Here is a 15,835-nt window from a genome sequence, read left to right as displayed (position 1 = left end):
CGGGCCGAGGCTTCCACTGCTTAGATATCAGGTTAGTCCAGTTATTGATCATGTCAGTAGTTTCTCTAATTCCGCCATTGACCACATCAGTTTGGAGAGCTTACCGCTTCTGATCACTTTGAAGCACCAGCTGCACCTTGCTTCTCACCCCCATGCGCAGCCGACGCGTGTCTTCCCACCGCTCTGTTCACTCACTCACTCGTTCTGCAACCTTGCCCAATTCCTGAAGGCCTGCTGGTGAGCTTAGGATGAGCGCAACACCGCCCAAGCCATCTCGTTTTGCGCCGTACAAAGAGGCTCTGGCTGCGCTCTCGCAACGTACTCGTACACCTCTACCGTCACTCGCACTCTCGTTTGCGATTCTCCACGAACTCACTGCGATTGTGCCCGTTGTCGGGTTCTTCTATGGCGCTCGTGCCCTCGGTGTAGGCGAAGGAATCGTCCGTGCCATTGCACCACCACCCGACGCCGCAGGCGCAGAAGAAAGCGGTGCGACCAATCAGTTCTTGGGACAGTTCCGCGACACCTGGGCCGGTGCGCGTTTCAGGGAATGGATGGTCGAGGGCGAGGTACGGGCGGAGCGCGTTGGGCGGCGCTACGGCTGGTTCGGGTTCGAGAAGGGCAGCAAGGCCGAGGGCGCCTCCGTCGAGTCACAGGTCACTCGTGCCGAGACCGCGTTCTCGTCTGGCAAGATCGCAGGCGACGTCGCAAACGCAGTCGTGGCCTACGCTCTGACGAAGGTGCGTTTCAGGTGTCTCTTCGCGACATGCATCGCTCACGCCCGCCCATATGGCGTCTCCTCGCAGGCTTTCATTCCGGTCCGAATCGGTCTATCGCTCTACTTGTCGCCGGCGTTCTCTAGGGGCATCGTACAGCCTATAGGTACCACGGTGTCGCGTCTATTTCGGCGATAACAGCTGCTTTCACCCGATCCAAGAAAACCGCGATCCGTGACACTCTGTGGTGTACAACTCCCCACATCATATACGGTACTGAATCGTATGATACCAACAGGCATCGCACGCGTTTCCACACAGCGATCCCGTTCCCTCCGTGAAGAACGCGCGACCCCCAGCCACTGACTGGCCCAGTCGCGGCAGTGCATTACCAAACGCCACTTCACAACGCCTCCCAAACTGTAATCCCAGTCGCCCGAAGGTGTCGCAGACCCTCTCGGCCCGTTCATACCAGCATTGCGCACTGCCCACTCATCGCGTTTGAACGCGTTTCCATGGCCGCATCAACAAGAAAGCTGCACGCTGTGGCCCTCAAGCTACACGCCGGAGTTTCGCACACTACACGAACAGTATGCTATCATCCGCGTCTGCTGGAACTGGTATAGGCTAGAGCGTCAACCTAAGGCCCTGCTCTACTCATTCCGTCGTGATCGGCCGCGTCTGACATGTTGCGCGCGCGCCCTCTGGTGCCGCAACGGCTAGCGTCCCCGCCGGCCAGGAACGCGGCAACGCCTCACAAATCGTGGACGTATGGTTGTCGCCGGCATGGACGAGGGTCATAGTATAAAGGTAGGGTCGACACAACCACGATCCTCAGCACTCTGCGAGTCCACTCATCCACCTTCGTCTTCTCCTTCATCTCTATCTTCATTTTACTTCTTACAGCACTGCGTGCCGTTACCCTCTTTCACTTTACATACACCATGCTTACTGCTCACATCCTCGCTCTCTCCGTTCTCGGCTCTGCGCTTGCGCTCCCCAAGTTCGGGTCGCGTCAGGACTTCACCGACGAAGACCTGTTCAACTCCTGCCCCGGCGGTCCCGGCTCGAGCAAGTTCGAAAAGGCGGACCGATGCACCCTCGTAAGTTACATTCCTGAGACGCTTCCATTCTCACGAAACAGGCTCACATCTGCATGCAGGATGGCCCTATTGACATCCCCAACGTCCGCCACTTCGTTGCTCTCGGCCAGCCCCAGCTCAAGTGCGCTCCCCATGCTACCTGTATCCACACACGCACGTACTCACTCTCCTATAGCTGCGGCGGCGGCACGGACCCGATCACCGTCACCCTCGGCGGCGAGAAGACAGTGTCGACGACCACGACAGTCGACGCCGACGTCGGCTTTGAGATCGACGGCCTCTCCATCGGTGGCGGCGCGTCGACCGAGAACTCGGAGAGCTCGACGATGTCGAAGCAGGTCAGCTTCCAGATCCCGCCGAAGCGCCAGGCGGTGTTCGTCGCGGGCCAGAACAACAAGGCGCAGAACGCGCGCGTGCAGGTCAACTTTGGCGACCGCCAGTTTGGGCACTTCATCGTACGTGTCTTTGTTTCCGGGAGCTTTCGGTGGTGAAAGCTTACAAGTTATGTGTTTGGTGTTGTAGTGGTTCACGAGCACGAACGTCACGCGTCTGACGCCGATCGACGGTGATGTCGAGTTCGACGTGCACGTCTCTGACTGTGGTACGTCTTCATCCCTAATTCGTGCCCACTTTCATGCGAACTAATGTTTGACTACGCAGGGACGGATGCCACCGATCTCTCTTCGTACAATAAGCAGTGAAACGGCGGCCATATACCACTCAAGTCAATACTCTAGTAGCCACGGTGTCAATCTGCTGTTGTACTCGAGATAATTGTGTTGCTGTATCCATGGTTTCTTTTCTTGTCGAGCCAGCTGATGGGCCCACATTTTTATGGCGTTAGTGACGGGAGAGGTAGTGAGTATACGCGTGCAATCTGTGAGATAGAAAGGGGAGACTAGTCGAACTTTGGTTGCAGACATTATCAGACAACTGCGAGCCTCGCGTGTTCCACCTCATCACAGCTCTATGGCGGTGCGTCATTTGTAGCCCCTCGCGTTGCCGATGCTGCTCTGACACCGTACCCGTCTCGCCAGCTGCTGGAGCATTACCTACGTGATCTAAGCCACGCGCCCAAACCATCCACACACAGGGCAGGCGACTATCTCCGCACATCGTCGAGCACCCTCAATTTGTAGCACATCTCAAATTGCCAACAGGTCATGCCGTATCACACCGCCTCGCGTCTGGGCACAGCTCGTTGTATTCCTCTAGGCCTGCAGGGTTCGACTTGGTACTCAGACTGGCGTTCACTGGATCATAATACAGTGATCGCCCTGGATGAACTGGCCTCGCTTCCAGTATTGACGACCTGCAGCACCTCATAACGGGCAACAACCGTGGGTGGAGGCTCTGCCGTTTTATCCGCCACTACAACCAAAAATGCCGGAGGACAGCTATGTGAGATCCTGGTGGACTTGATGGGCTGATACTGGGCGAACCGGCCGGAAGCGTCCACAAACTCGAGCAGGGACGCGCGGCACTTGGGATCCCTTAGTAGGTGCTTGAGTGTGAATGGTTTCTTGCCCATTGAACGGCGTACTACACGCACCGTCTGTTAAGCGTCCTGATCCGACGCTGCGCCGGCTGCCAGGAGCGTCGGTTCTGGTGTATAATAATATATATGTATTCAACGTTCTATACAATCGCGTCTAGGGTAGGTGCATCAAGCCAGTGAGCACCTCCCCACATCCACGACTTCTGCTTGAAAGCGACGACAGCGAGAGCAAATCACCGACAATTTTAAAACGACAGCGGCGGATCATCAACAGCTCGAAAGCGCATGCGACAGCAGATCAACGGTATTCCCCCAGCCCCTGCTTCAGGATACGATGACTCTCGCACGTGCCGTCGCAAGGCCGTGGGGGGTCGAACGAGCGGATGAACCCATCCTCCCCCACAAATCCTAGCCAGCAGTGGCCCGCGAACATGTCCGCTTCCGGCTTCCACGCCCTTCTGCGCGCGAATGCTTCTTGGACCGAGGCAAGTGTGATGTCAGTGCCCAAGCTCTGGCTTGGGTCCAAGGACGAAGACGATGGTTCCAGTATCAAGCACGACGGTGTCGGCATGTGGGCGTCCAGTGCCAGGTTGTTTGAGCCTGCGAGGGCGGGAGCGAAGCTTGCGCCTGGCGTCTCAGCCCATTGCGTCTCTTTTGCAGAGTCGCTGTGAGTGCCCATGTCGCTCTGCGATGAACCCACGTCCTGCGCGAAGTACGATGTTTGGGGCGGTGGCTGCTCCATGGTGCCCGAGTACTGAAGTCCTCCGGGCGAAACTGTTTTCCCGCTTGTCTGCTCATACTCGATCAGCGCATTCATGAAGTGCTCAAAATAGTCCGCGTGCCCCGTGTTCGCGATTGGGGTCCTGGCCCGCTGAGTCCACTCTTGCACAGATCCGTCACCGCTTTCACCACTCGGCGTGTCCGCGCTCGTAGTTTCTACGGAAGCAGAAGTGCTTGCGACTGGCGTGCAGTCCCATTGAATCTCTCGCGCGGCAGCTTCGCGACGGCGTAGCTCGTTCACCCATCCTGACCCGTCGCCTGAAGAGTATTGTGCTTGGTTGAATGGCTGCGCCATGGAGGCCGGAGGTTCTCCAGGCCACAACGTCTCGCCCGATCTGAACTGCTGGCTATTCGTGTCCGTCTGCACGAGGCGCACCGCACTCCCTATGCCTGAGCGCCGACTACCGCATATGCAAAGTTAGCGGGAAGGAGGAGATATAGTGGCGAACAAATCTTACTTCTCAGAGCCCGCGATCCGCGGAGACAGGTACCCTGGCCTTGGGACGGGGCTTAGTGAAGCAAGGCTTGCCCTTTGCTGAAGAACCCAAGACGGAGTCGGCTTATTCTCTCTGTACAGACCTGTCCCCATTGGAACCGCTACGAACCTGCCAGCCTGAGTCAAGCCGCCGCTGCTGCTTGCAATGCTTTGAGTAGGCGACCCCAAGAACGGGATAGGTCCCGTGTCGAACTGCGGCTGCCGGAGTCGCGGGTCGTCCCTGTCGACGTGCCGCTGGCGCAGCATGCGCTGCCTCTCCATCATGTGTTCCATCTGCTCAGGAGCTCGCCGCGACGGCGATGGGTGCGTCCTTGCCACAGGCTGCGATAGGAAAGGGTTGGGCTGTGGGCCTCTCAGCAGGGAACCTTCGTGCGTCGTTTCGAGCTGGTTGGTCGAGGTCGGGAACGGTGGCGTGATGTCTCCGGGGGATTTCGAAGCCGACCAAGTTGGCGCCGCCTGCTCTGGGATACTACCGGATGGCTTGGACTGCTGGGGGTACGCCGGGTCGCACAGTGCCAGTGATAGCGAGGAAGTCGATGTTCGAGGCACCGGCGCTTGGGAAGCAGTTTGTAGGCTACGCTGAACGGCTCGGCGGTGCTGGATAGAAAGGCCTGACCGGTCGTCCTTTGGAGGATCGATGTGTGTTGCTTCAGCCCATTGTCCAAGCATAATTGGCTGTATGGGACGTGTCGACGGACCCGGAGACACTTCTCCGGCGTGTTGAGCGGGAGGAGATGTAGATCCCTGAGCGACCTGGAACGAGCTGATCAACGCATTCGAGTCTTGCTCCGCTGTAGTCTCTCGCCGCTTGCTATCCGGGCCTTGTCGCTGCTGTGCCTCCGAGGTCTTCCTCTTCGTGTCCTTGGGCTTCCCTTTCGGAACGGCGTCGAGACGAGTCGCCTCGGCGTTCTCCTCCTCTTCATCCTGCGGTTTGGCACGGCTCTGGTGCTTGGGGGAACGACGGGCTGCTGCCCGATTACGGCCGTTTTTTTGAGCGGTCCGAGGCATGGTGAAAGGTAACTGTAGGGTGCTGAAGATGAGTGAAGATGAGTATATATGGGCACTTACCCCGCCAAAGACACGGTGCAGTCGTTTGCTGCCTTCAATCCTTACGGGAACGCACTGGAGGAAGAACGAAAGATCGTTACGGCGTCTAGGTTCGCGGCATTGGGGAGCGTGTTTTGTACTACTCCAAGCGTACCGTTTCAGCGCACCGCGACATGCCATTGTGGCTGGGATAGGAGCTTTCGAAATCATCTGTGAGTAGGTGGGATAACGACGACAATAGCGGAGCATGGTGTGGCTAAATCTTCCAGCGCCACTTTGTCCACCGCTGTTCAAATTTCCACCGCACCTCGGACTCTCGTCAATTGAACGGTCGCTTTACGAGGAGACGCTAGGTAGAATACACATTACCTGATAAGGGATCATAGCGTCCATTGGGCGCATGAGAGTGGACGACAATGGCCGGGAAGACAAAGAGAATTCGCTGCCGCGCGGCTAGCCTGGACGGACGGAAATTCCCAGGCTGCACCACGATCATGTGGCCTATGCACGCATCGCGTATTATCGACGCGTCGAGCAACACGAACGAACTTAGCCACGGATGATACGGCCTGTACAATGTAGATAGGTCTCTGGTCGTTAGATAGGTCTCTGGTCGTGGGGTGCTGAATAGGATTACAAGTAGTGGCCTCGATCGGTGTCAGAATATGATACAACGTCCATGACTGCGAGTCTCGCACAAATACAAACGGAAACCATATCCTCTCGAGTCCGTGAACTGAAAGCACCCAGCATATACATCCAACCCCCAAGGTATCTTCCAGCTCCACATGTTTCCTTCACTCGTCTTTCCCTCCCTCGACGCACTCCAGCATCGCCTCCACTTTGGCCGAGTCTTCTTCGTCCAGGGGTTCGACCTCCATAGCGCGGACATTCAAGCCGACTTCCCCCTCGCTCAGCGTCGAAGCCCCTTCCGCTGGAGCGGCGTCCATGTTCTCGTCCTCATCATATTTATAATCCATATCCGCGAGGCTTTGCACCCCCTCATGAGGAGGCCTCGGAGCGCACGGAAACCCCATTGCACGCCAATACCCCTCCCAGTATTCAGGCCCCGCACACTATAATGCATGCGCCGTCAGAATCGCGCCCGGAACAGCCCACGAGAGGGTCGCGAAGGGACGTACCCAGGCCACCATTACAATCAGCCGGTTCCTGACCTCGCGCCGCTCCTTCTCAATCGCAGGAGTGTTCTCCAGTTCATCCAGCACGTCGAGGCGTTCGAAGAGCGGAGTCGTCGGGTCGTCGTGTGTCAGGTCCTCGGGGCCACGCCCTAGACAGTTGAATGATTGACAAGTGCTGCTGTCGTTGTCGTGGATGGGCCGGTGGCAGGGCATAACCACGGCGGTATCAGCTGGGCTCAGAGCGGCCATGTCGATAGATGTAGCGGGGGCGAGGGGGATGGGCGAGGGGGTCGTGGTGGTAGTGGTCATGGCGGATGGGTGGTTGGGTGGTCGGGTTGTGGTGGCTAAACGGAGGGAGGTGGCGATGGTCGAGTGTGAGGAGGGAAAAGGCGCCGCACCTCGCATATATACCTCCCGCTGGGATTGGGCTCCGCGAGGCGCCCTGCTCCCTATATGGATACCTCCCTGTGCGGGGCGCGAGACTAGCCAGAGCCTGCCGTGAAGAGATAGCCGTCGAGCTCAAGCGATATGACGCAAGGCGGGCAGTCACAAGAGATACATATACATTTGACTGTACATTCAGATGCGTCGCCGGGCTCCTGCTCTCCCAAACGTCAGCGCATGCACACAACGCCGCAAAGACCACTGACCCATCCCAGCCCTCGACTTCAAAACCACCCATCGTTCAGCAGGTCGTCCACCCTCCGCACCTTTGACGGCCCCGCCTCCTCCTCCTCCTCCCTCGCGCGCTTCCGCAACGCCGATGACGCCGTGTCCTCCCCCACGAATTCATCAAACAAATGGGCATCAAGTGGGCTCACCGAGCGCTGCGTCTCCGAGCGCGCGCGCCCCTTGCTGCGCTTCCCGTACGCCTTGCGCAGGACCCCAAAGAACTTCTCGTTGAACCCGACGCGCTGCAGCCCGAGCACCTGCACGGCGATCGCGCCCTCCGTGTACAGCTCCGCGAGCGCGTGCAGGTACGCGCGCGCCTTGGTTTTCTGGGACTTGGATGCGGGGTCGAAGGTGCGGCAGGCGAGCTCGCGGAGGAGCGCCTGCGCGCGCGATCAGCTGCGCGGGGTGTAGAGGACGGGCGAGGGGGCGTACCTCGTTGACGGGCTGGGGCAGGTCTTGCAGCCGCAGGACCTTGGGCCCGGCGTGTACGAGGAAGGTCCCTGCGTACATGAGTTGACCCCCGTCCGTGTCGAAGATCTCGCGCCGCTGGCTGGCCAGAGACGCCCACTCAGTCGCCGGGGACCAACTGGTATGAGAGCTCGTCGAGTCAGCGGGGCCGGAGTGTGGGGTGTAATGGCGCGTGGGGCAGATGAGGAGCGCGTTCTGCGAGGGCGGGTCACACCACTGCAGAAGCCCGCCGAAGAACGCGAAGCCGCCGTCACTAAACACAAGCGACGGTGAGTACTATGATGTCTTCTTGAAAGGATACGGAATGCGCACCTTGCGGCGATAGCAGCCTAATCGGAATGTCAACGCGTACCCGCAGCGCATAAGATCGGAAGTCCCATACCTTGGGTAGGATCTGTAACTTGGGCTTGTCGAAGACTACGCGGGACTCCGTCGCATGCGTGTCCGCTACAGCGGAGCCCGAGAGCTTCGACATGAAGGCACTAAACTCTAAAAACTATTCTACACGTTCAAGTATGTGAACAAAGAAAGCGGGAAATCCACATACGTTTTCGGGGGTCGACGGCGCAGTATCCAGTCCAGTGATGGTTTTCTATGAATGATGTACGTCAATATACGTCTTCGTGCTTTCGAATTTTGATTGATGAACTTACCGGCACCAAATCTTCCTTCATGACCTTCATGACCTTCTCTACCGCAGCCCTCCTCTGAAGGTCCCCAAGGTTCTCAGCAGTGATCGAAGTTTTGGCTTTCTCATAGCGTTCGCGCCATATCACTGCGTCCTTACGATGGACCTCGGCGGTGCATTGTAAGGCGGCCAGCTCGTCTTTCAACGACGTTATCTCGGCCTTCAAGCCGGAAACTGCCTTCCCACCGCGACGTTGGTACGAAGATCGTGATTGATTGAAGGGAAATGACCGACCTGATCATCCGTAGGGCCAGAGGTGCCGCTGCGTTGCGGTGCGCTGTCAAGGTTTTGCTTGAGGGAAACATTCTCCTGAAAGTTAAATTATTATCGCGGTGAGCTGCATAGCACGGTACACGTTGTGCCCGACCCGGAATGAGTGCTCAATGGCGTATCTTAGGAATCATGCATATTACTGCATTCATAACGCCTGGCTCTCGTCACCAGCATGCCAGCAGCGAGTCTCACCTCATTCAGTCGCTGCAACTGGTCCCTGCAATCTTGCAGCTGAGCATCAAGGAACTTGACAAACTCCGCGGTGAGCTGGGGGCTGGTGCCTAGGCTATCCATGGTCATTGAGAGAGGTACGAGGTACAGAGGCGACTACCGCAGCACCCGACATCGTGGTCGAGACAGAGTTCTCACCCAGAGTTCTCCAAACATTTAAGAAGTCGAAATACCTGGCAGGGCTAGGCGCTCTGCTGCTGCCGCTGAGTTTAACGCGCGGTCCGCGCGGCGCGCCCGCGGGGGAACGGGCTCGCGACGCCGGCCCGTGCACTACCGGGAGGTGTAGACGCCCATCGGCTACTCGGCGGATATGTTCCGGGCGCGTCTTGGCGACTACCCCAGACTTGCCCCAGACTAAACTCTTGACCTCCCCCACATCCTACTCTACGCCTCCTGAACGCCTGAACAATGTTGAGCACGAAGGCCATCAGACTATCAAGCTTGAAACGGACGTGCCAAGTTGCATCTCAATTTACAGGCAGGCGGTTGGCTTCAGGTGAGTAACATTTGAACTCCTAGCAAGCGGAAGAAGTCTAACTGCGGTGGTTGTGCTACGAAGGATATGGGAAGTTTAACTGGGAGGTATATGACCATGTCATATTCCAGTTGTTCTCAAATCGATAGCCCCCCGTGGAAAAACAGACACAGAGGCATTCACGTCCAGATGCGGCGGCGACGCATTGCATGAGGCGGCTAGCACGTCGCGAGCATCGCGAGGAGGTATGCGCACTTAGGCGTGTACATCCGCGTCCTCCCCGCGTCGCCCCCTGGAACCGCTGTCTGTGATCAAATTTTTCCCGGGCCTATCGATCTGAGAACAGCTGTCACAAGAATCGCGTGTTCATAGTCCTCCAGGATCCGCTGAACGCCGAAGGTCTACTCACCGACGAAGAGGTTGCAATACGGTATGTAACACGTTACAGTACTGCACTATATGCTCATCCACTTCAGAGATACCGCACGCGCGTTCTGTCAGGCAAGAATCCCTTCAACACTGGCATTCCGGTCACCTTAATCACGTGTCATTAGGAAAACCTACTACCTCGCGTGCTCGAGGCTCAGCGGACAGAAGGTACGGCATGACAGTCAACAGCCGTTAACTTATATTCCTGAACGTTTTTCAACTAGAATTCAACCATGATATACTTCCTGCGATGGGCGAGCTTGGACTGCTCGGTCCGACTATCCAGGGTTACGACTGCGCCGGCGTCAGCAGCGTAGCCTACGGTCTCATTGCTCGCGAGGTGGAGAGGTTAGTGTGTATCTTTATTAGAATTCGACGAGGGTGCTCAATTTCGGACAGGGTCGACTCTGGGTATCGGTCTACGATGTCCGTCCAGTCATCTCTTGTTATGCATCCCATATACGCATATGGGACGCAGGCACAGAAGGACAAGTATTTGCCGTTGCTTGGTACGTCTCCCTCGGCCCTGTTCTAGCTATCAATATGTATTCAATCTTCGAGTAGCAAAGGGGAAGTTGATTGGGTGCTTCGTACGTATTCATTTCATGATACGTACTGACACCGATACTGAGGCTGCTGTAGGGCCTCACCGAGCCCAACCATGGATCGGACCCCGCAGGAATGGAGACGACAGCGACCGAAGTCGACGGTGGGTTCGTCATCAACGGATCCAAGACGTGGATATCGAACGCGCCCGTTGCGTAAGTTCGCGCTCGTGTTTGCATCACATCCTTGGCTTACCTTCACCTAGCGACGTCTTCATCATCTGGGCGCGGTGCAAGTGGGACGACAAAGTCCGCGGCTTCATCCTCGAGAAGGTAAATTTACCTCCCGTCTCCCCACATTACGCTCACTGAGTCTCCTCACGCACAGGGAGCCAAAGGCCTGAGCGCGCCGGCGATCAAGCACAAGCTCGCGCTGCGGTGCTCGCTCACAGGCTCGATCTTCATGGACAACGTACAAGTCTCGCACGACGCCCTACTCCCGCATGGGCAGGGCCTCGGCGCACCCTTCGGCTGCCTGAACAACGCGCGGTTCGGGATCGCGTGGGGCACGATGGGCGCGCTCGAGGACTGCGTGCACCGCACGCGCGAGTACGCGCTCGAGCGCCAGCAGTTCAAGCGCCCGCTCGCGTCGTTCCAGCTCGTGCAGAAGAAGCTCGTGGATGCGCAGACGGAGGTCACGCTCGGGCTGCTCGCGTGTTTGCAGGTGTGTTCATGCCCCGCGGTGATGTGACGGGGAGAAGGGTGTTGAGCGTGCTGTGTAGGTCGGCAGGCTGAAGGACGAGGGCAAGGTCGCGCCCGAGATGATCAGCCTCATAAAGCGCAACAACTGCGGTAAGGCCCTCGAGCACGCGCGTAGGGTTCTGGACATTCTCGGCGGCAACGCATGCTCAGACGAGTGAGCACTCTCTTTCCGGGCCGAGGAAAGCATGCTGATGAGGCTCAGGTACCACGTCGGGCGCCATGTGGCAAACCTGCAAGTCGTCAACACGTACGAGGGCACCTACGTAAGTGCGCGCCGCCTCGAGATCCATCTGATGCTGACCGAGCCATGGGATGGATAGGATATTCATACGCTCATTTTGGGCAAGGCGATCACGGGCATCCAGGCTTTCGCGAACTAGCGGTGGAATGACTCGCTACACCTTCCGCGGAATGATGTACAGTAATCATTTCCTCACAATGACTTTCTCTGTCGTTTTCACGGTTCCTCGCCCGCTTCAAGTCTCGAATCAAAGCGCATGCGAAGCTAGGACGGCTGAGTCGTCGGGACCGGTTTGACTGCTCACTTATCCCACACAGCGCGATGATTTTGACATATACCACATATCACTGCACGCTGGGCTCTAGGAAGCCCAGGAACCACGGGTTTGGGGTCCTAGCATGATGCCGCGGTGAGTGGGTGCAGTCATGTTCTCTTCAGAATCTCATGCCCCCACAGTGCCACGAGTCGGTGCACTCACAGCCCCGCGCTTCTCGCAGCAGTCCATGCCTGCGTATTTAGGCCTAGCTCCCTAAGCCAAGCTCCGAACGCGCAGCCAGGTTCACACAGCGCCGAATCCCTTCCGCGCATCTCGCGCTCGGAGTCACCGTGTCCTGCTATGGCAGGTTGGCACGCGTGCGGCCCTGCCGCGCCCCGCTCGCATAACGTATTCTGCGGCCGCTCGTCCATTCTGTGATTTATCCGCACACAGGGCTGGCCCCGTTAGGCCTAATGTAGCGGTCATTGGTGGACTTCGAGCGGTGGTGCGTGGGACTCGGCTCGTGAGTGTGCTCCTCTTGCCTCTCGGGGGATGCGTAGGACTTCCAGACGATCACAGAGTACGACGCTGAGACGCTCTGGCTTTGGAGATAACGCATCGTTTTCTGTGGCGGCCGCACACAACTCACCCGCCCTTCAATCCACAGAGCCGCCACGTTTGCGATCGCAACGCTTCCTCATCCTCCTTCTCGCACACCCCCACTGAACGCACTACTCCATGGCTAAACACACCAAAGGTGCCCCCCGCGCAAAGAAATCTGGCAAGAATGCCATCCGTACCGAGAAGCCTAACAAAAGTGCTCAACGCGGTTAGAGAGGCCTCATCAGGTTCAGTGGGTGGAACCTGTTTATGAAGGAGTTGTCCGGCCCCGTTTGGCGGCGACTCGCCAGCAAAGATCGCTTCCGCTACGCGTCCGCACTGTGGCGCGCCCTATCCCGAGCAGAGCGTGGCGAGTACGACGCGCGCGCGGTGGCGATCCGCGAAGATGCGCAGAGGCTCAGAGAAAACCCGGTTGAAGACCAGTGGGTTTTGGTCGAGGCCAACGGCTCAGCGGTGGCGGCGGAGGCGCGAACGGTCGCGGACGACCCTGGGGTGGGGGTTCCCCGAGCGGAACCCATGTGGCGTGCTCACTCAGACCACTCTTCAACAACCCCTTCCGCCTACCCTGCGGCGGACACGACCTCCTACGACGCAGGGGTCCCCTTGCCGGGCTTCCAGGACTATACCACGAGGTGGCAGCTTCCTCCCTCCCAGTCTTCTGGCCACGTCGACTCGGCTATGCCACATGTCGCTGGTTTATCAGACACGCCACACTCCCCGTGGCCGATTAGCCAGAATGTGTGCGCACCTTTCCCCGACTCCATGGTCTCCCCTGCCCGCTATTGCGACCGCTCGCTCTCCTGGTCCACTCCTGTTACCCAGGCTAACTCGCCAATGCTGGGCACCGACCTCCTCGACGCTATCGAGTCTGGACGCGACTTCTGCCAGTGGACACAGCCCGGGATGCAGTCGGCGGACAACGGTATGAGCTGGTCCGCTGCTCAGGTCATGGACTTGTCCAATGGATCGCATTATTCCACCGGACAGGCGCTCTCAGGCGCCGACGCTTCCTCCGTGGACTTCTGCGCTGGCGATTCGTCTGGTGGCGCAGTGCAGGCCTGGGCCATCTTGCCCGCGAATGCGCAGCAGGAAGAATTTGTTGCTGCTGAAGAGTGGACTGCTTTCATCAATCGCCTTCTAGTCGCCGACGAGAACTCAGCTCACGCGCCGAGTCCGATAAGCTTCGCGCACGAGACGTTGGGCCGCTGCTCTCCCGCATCGCAAGCGGTCATCGAACTTCTGGCGGGAACTTTGAGACATGGTGGCGGAGATTCGCTCTACCCCACGCCCTCGCCCAGCGTTGGATCGCCCACAAAGATGGCGGGCGATGCATTCTGCGAAGTTGGGTCACCAGGGTTGTCAGCGGCGGATGCACCCTCAGGCTCGAGAATAGAACACTATGAGGACCCACCATTGACGCCTTCCACTCTCGTGGCTAGTCCCCATGAGGGGTGGTCGAAATCTACCGAGCCAGGTTCTTCCGGCGGCGATTCCACCACTGCTGCGCCCTTCATGGCAATGATTTTGGAGGTGGCATCGCTGGCATCGGAGCGTTACGGTGCAACATCTACAATATGATGCTCCTCTACCGGTGGTATCAGCACGCAACGGCTATCACTGGTAGAGGCGGCCATCCGGGACATCACTAGTGGCGAGGGACTGGTTGAAGGCGTGACTGGCAAGTGTGAAGGGGGGCTTCAGGTTCAAGGAGTAGTGTCATCCATGCATCTTCGTTGGCCCTCATATCGGTCCTGAGCGCGGCTAGACTGAGCACAGCACGACAGACTCCTTATTGTGTCACCATGCCAATTCTTATTCTCTTGTCTGCGACCCGGATTCATCTGCTCGATATCATGTTTGTGGACGCTAGTTTGTTGTCTCGGCTAGCCTCGTGGTTACCGTACGCCGGCGCTTGTACTTGTTTAGCGCTTCCTTGTTGTAGTTTTTGTTCGTCCCCGGCATCGATGTATACTCTCGCCCCAAGAATGATGATTTCGTTCCTGTGTTATTCTGAATCTCCAACGTAGACAACAGCATGAGGTAGCGCCCATGCAAGCATCTTGGTTGTAATCCGAATATTGGGGGAATCCGGCGCATAATAAGTACTACGGTATGACCATTGGCATCTAAACTACAACATCGTGAAAGTCATAAGTTTATCGGGGAAGCATAGCTGAGCTCATGCATCATCCAAATTACTGGCCGTTGTAGGAAGAGAGGTCCCTAGGGTCAGTGCCTGGTTTGTAATCCGTTTATTAGCTCGCCATACATGACAACTTGAAGACAGAGAGACGCACCGCAGTCAGACTCATGCACATCAAACTCGACGTCGCCATCGATGGGCGTGAGACGCGTAATGTTCGTGCTGGTGAACCACTGATACAAATCACAGCCCAGTTAGCACACGGTTGACCACCACAGAAGACGGAGCGCCACGTACGATGAAGTGGCCGAACTGACGGTCGCCGAAGTTCACCTGCACGCGGCCGTTCTGGGAGTTGAAGTTCTGGCCGGCGACGAAGACCGCCTGGCGCTGCGGCGGGATCGTGATGCTGACCATCTTCGACAGCGTGCTGCTTGTCGTGCTCGAGTCGGAGACGCCGCCCCCGATACTGAGCCCTCCGACCTCGATGCCGATGTTGGCGTCCACCGTCGTGGTCTCGGACACCTCGGTAGAGCCGCCGACCATGAGGGTGACGGGTGTCGAACCACCGCCACAGCTGCGAATAGTTGCCTCGGGTTAGCAAGCGAGTGACTGGACGTAGAGAGTGACGCACTTGAGCTGGGGATCGCCGACAACAACGAACTTGCGGACGCTAGGGTTCGCAATGGGGCTGTCCTGTGATCAGGCTCATCGTGAGCCCGTGCAGTCATTGGGTGTAAATATTGACATCACGTACAAGGGTGCAACGATCCGCGCTCTCGAATTTGCTCGAGCCAGGGCCTCCAGGGCAGGAGTCGAACAGGTCCTGGTCATTGAAGTCCTGGCGCGGGTAGTGCTGCGGGAAGGCAAGTGCGTAGCTGAGAACGGAGAGAACGATGAAGGAAGTGGCGAACATGGTGAACTTGAGATAGGAAGGCGACCGCACGCAGTGCAATGAGCTGGAAGGAAAGTGAAAGAGGGGTGAGACTCGCAGAGTGCTGAGGATCTCAGTGATTTCTATGTCCCCTTTATACCTTCGCATAGTGTAGCTCATGGGCTACGCGAACCGCTGTTATCGGCTTGCGTGGGACCAGGATCTCACATAGTTGTCCTCCGGCTATTTTTGGTTGTTAGTGGCGGAAGAAACGGCAGAGCCTCCGCCCACGGCTGCTGCCCGTTGCGAGGTGTTGCAAGTCGTCGATACGGGATGGCGAGGCCAGTACATCTAGGGCATCACTGTATTGTGATCCAG

The 15,835-nt window shown here is 57.7% G+C and overlaps 8 protein-coding genes across 8 annotated transcripts; 4 read left to right on the top strand and 4 right to left on the bottom strand.

Annotated features, from left to right (window-relative positions):
* Positions 1-248: 248 nt before the first annotated feature.
* TRAVEDRAFT_132066 (uncharacterized protein) lies at positions 249-914 on the top strand (the record flags this gene model as incomplete). The annotated part of the gene is made up of 2 exons (XM_008044762.1): positions 249-740; positions 807-914. 2 exons carry the CDS (start codon positions 249-251, stop codon positions 912-914), a joined length of 600 nt encoding a protein of 199 aa, XP_008042953.1.
* A 746-nt stretch (positions 915-1,660) lies between these two features.
* Positions 1,661-2,464, top strand: TRAVEDRAFT_131980 (uncharacterized protein; the record flags this gene model as incomplete). Its single annotated transcript, XM_008044761.1, has 4 exons — positions 1,661-1,819; positions 1,879-1,940; positions 1,995-2,274; positions 2,342-2,464. 4 exons carry the CDS (start codon positions 1,661-1,663, stop codon positions 2,462-2,464), a joined length of 624 nt encoding a protein of 207 aa, XP_008042952.1.
* A 1,151-nt stretch (positions 2,465-3,615) lies between these two features.
* Positions 3,616-5,601, bottom strand: TRAVEDRAFT_51705 (uncharacterized protein; the record flags this gene model as incomplete). Its single annotated transcript, XM_008044530.1, has 2 exons — positions 3,616-4,498; positions 4,556-5,601. The coding sequence occupies 2 exons, from the start codon at positions 5,599-5,601 to the stop codon at positions 3,616-3,618; spliced, it is 1,929 nt and encodes a 642-aa protein (XP_008042721.1).
* An 836-nt stretch (positions 5,602-6,437) lies between these two features.
* Positions 6,438-7,088, bottom strand: TRAVEDRAFT_51704 (uncharacterized protein; the record flags this gene model as incomplete). The annotated part of the gene is made up of 2 exons (XM_008044529.1): positions 6,438-6,716; positions 6,783-7,088. The coding sequence occupies 2 exons, from the start codon at positions 7,086-7,088 to the stop codon at positions 6,438-6,440; spliced, it is 585 nt and encodes a 194-aa protein (XP_008042720.1).
* A 359-nt stretch (positions 7,089-7,447) lies between these two features.
* Positions 7,448-9,174, bottom strand: TRAVEDRAFT_51703 (uncharacterized protein; the record flags this gene model as incomplete). Its single annotated transcript, XM_008044528.1, has 8 exons — positions 7,448-7,831; positions 7,884-8,172; positions 8,232-8,248; positions 8,302-8,415; positions 8,467-8,511; positions 8,573-8,785; positions 8,842-8,916; positions 9,073-9,174. 8 exons carry the CDS (start codon positions 9,172-9,174, stop codon positions 7,448-7,450), a joined length of 1,239 nt encoding a protein of 412 aa, XP_008042719.1.
* A 299-nt stretch (positions 9,175-9,473) lies between these two features.
* TRAVEDRAFT_74291 (acyl-CoA dehydrogenase domain-containing protein) lies at positions 9,474-11,776 on the top strand. Its single transcript, XM_008044760.1, has 14 exons — positions 9,474-9,607; positions 9,671-9,693; positions 9,967-10,016; positions 10,063-10,087; positions 10,141-10,183; positions 10,240-10,363; positions 10,415-10,524; positions 10,580-10,605; positions 10,658-10,776; positions 10,827-10,893; positions 10,949-11,284; positions 11,343-11,476; positions 11,525-11,585; positions 11,643-11,776. Exons 1-14 carry the CDS (start codon positions 9,520-9,522, stop codon positions 11,700-11,702), a joined length of 1,266 nt encoding a protein of 421 aa, XP_008042951.1. The 5' UTR covers positions 9,474-9,519; the 3' UTR covers positions 11,703-11,776.
* A 913-nt stretch (positions 11,777-12,689) lies between these two features.
* TRAVEDRAFT_74290 (uncharacterized protein) lies at positions 12,690-14,018 on the top strand (the record flags this gene model as incomplete). The annotated part of the gene is made up of 1 exon (XM_008044759.1): positions 12,690-14,018. The coding sequence occupies one exon, from the start codon at positions 12,690-12,692 to the stop codon at positions 14,016-14,018; it is 1,329 nt and encodes a 442-aa protein (XP_008042950.1).
* Positions 14,019-14,635: 617 nt separating this feature from the next.
* On the bottom strand, positions 14,636-15,499 carry TRAVEDRAFT_51700 (uncharacterized protein; the record flags this gene model as incomplete). Its single annotated transcript, XM_008044527.1, has 5 exons — positions 14,636-14,676; positions 14,738-14,816; positions 14,881-15,160; positions 15,218-15,279; positions 15,341-15,499. 5 exons carry the CDS (start codon positions 15,497-15,499, stop codon positions 14,636-14,638), a joined length of 621 nt encoding a protein of 206 aa, XP_008042718.1.
* Positions 15,500-15,835: the final 336 nt, after the last annotated feature.

Source organism: Trametes versicolor (assembly GCF_000271585.1).
Source record: "Trametes versicolor FP-101664 SS1 unplaced genomic scaffold TRAVEscaffold_11, whole genome shotgun sequence".
Taxonomy (NCBI): Eukaryota; Fungi; Basidiomycota; class Agaricomycetes; order Polyporales; family Polyporaceae; genus Trametes; species Trametes versicolor.
Note: the sequence above shows the minus strand (reverse complement) of the source record. Positions and strands in the feature narration are given on the sequence as shown.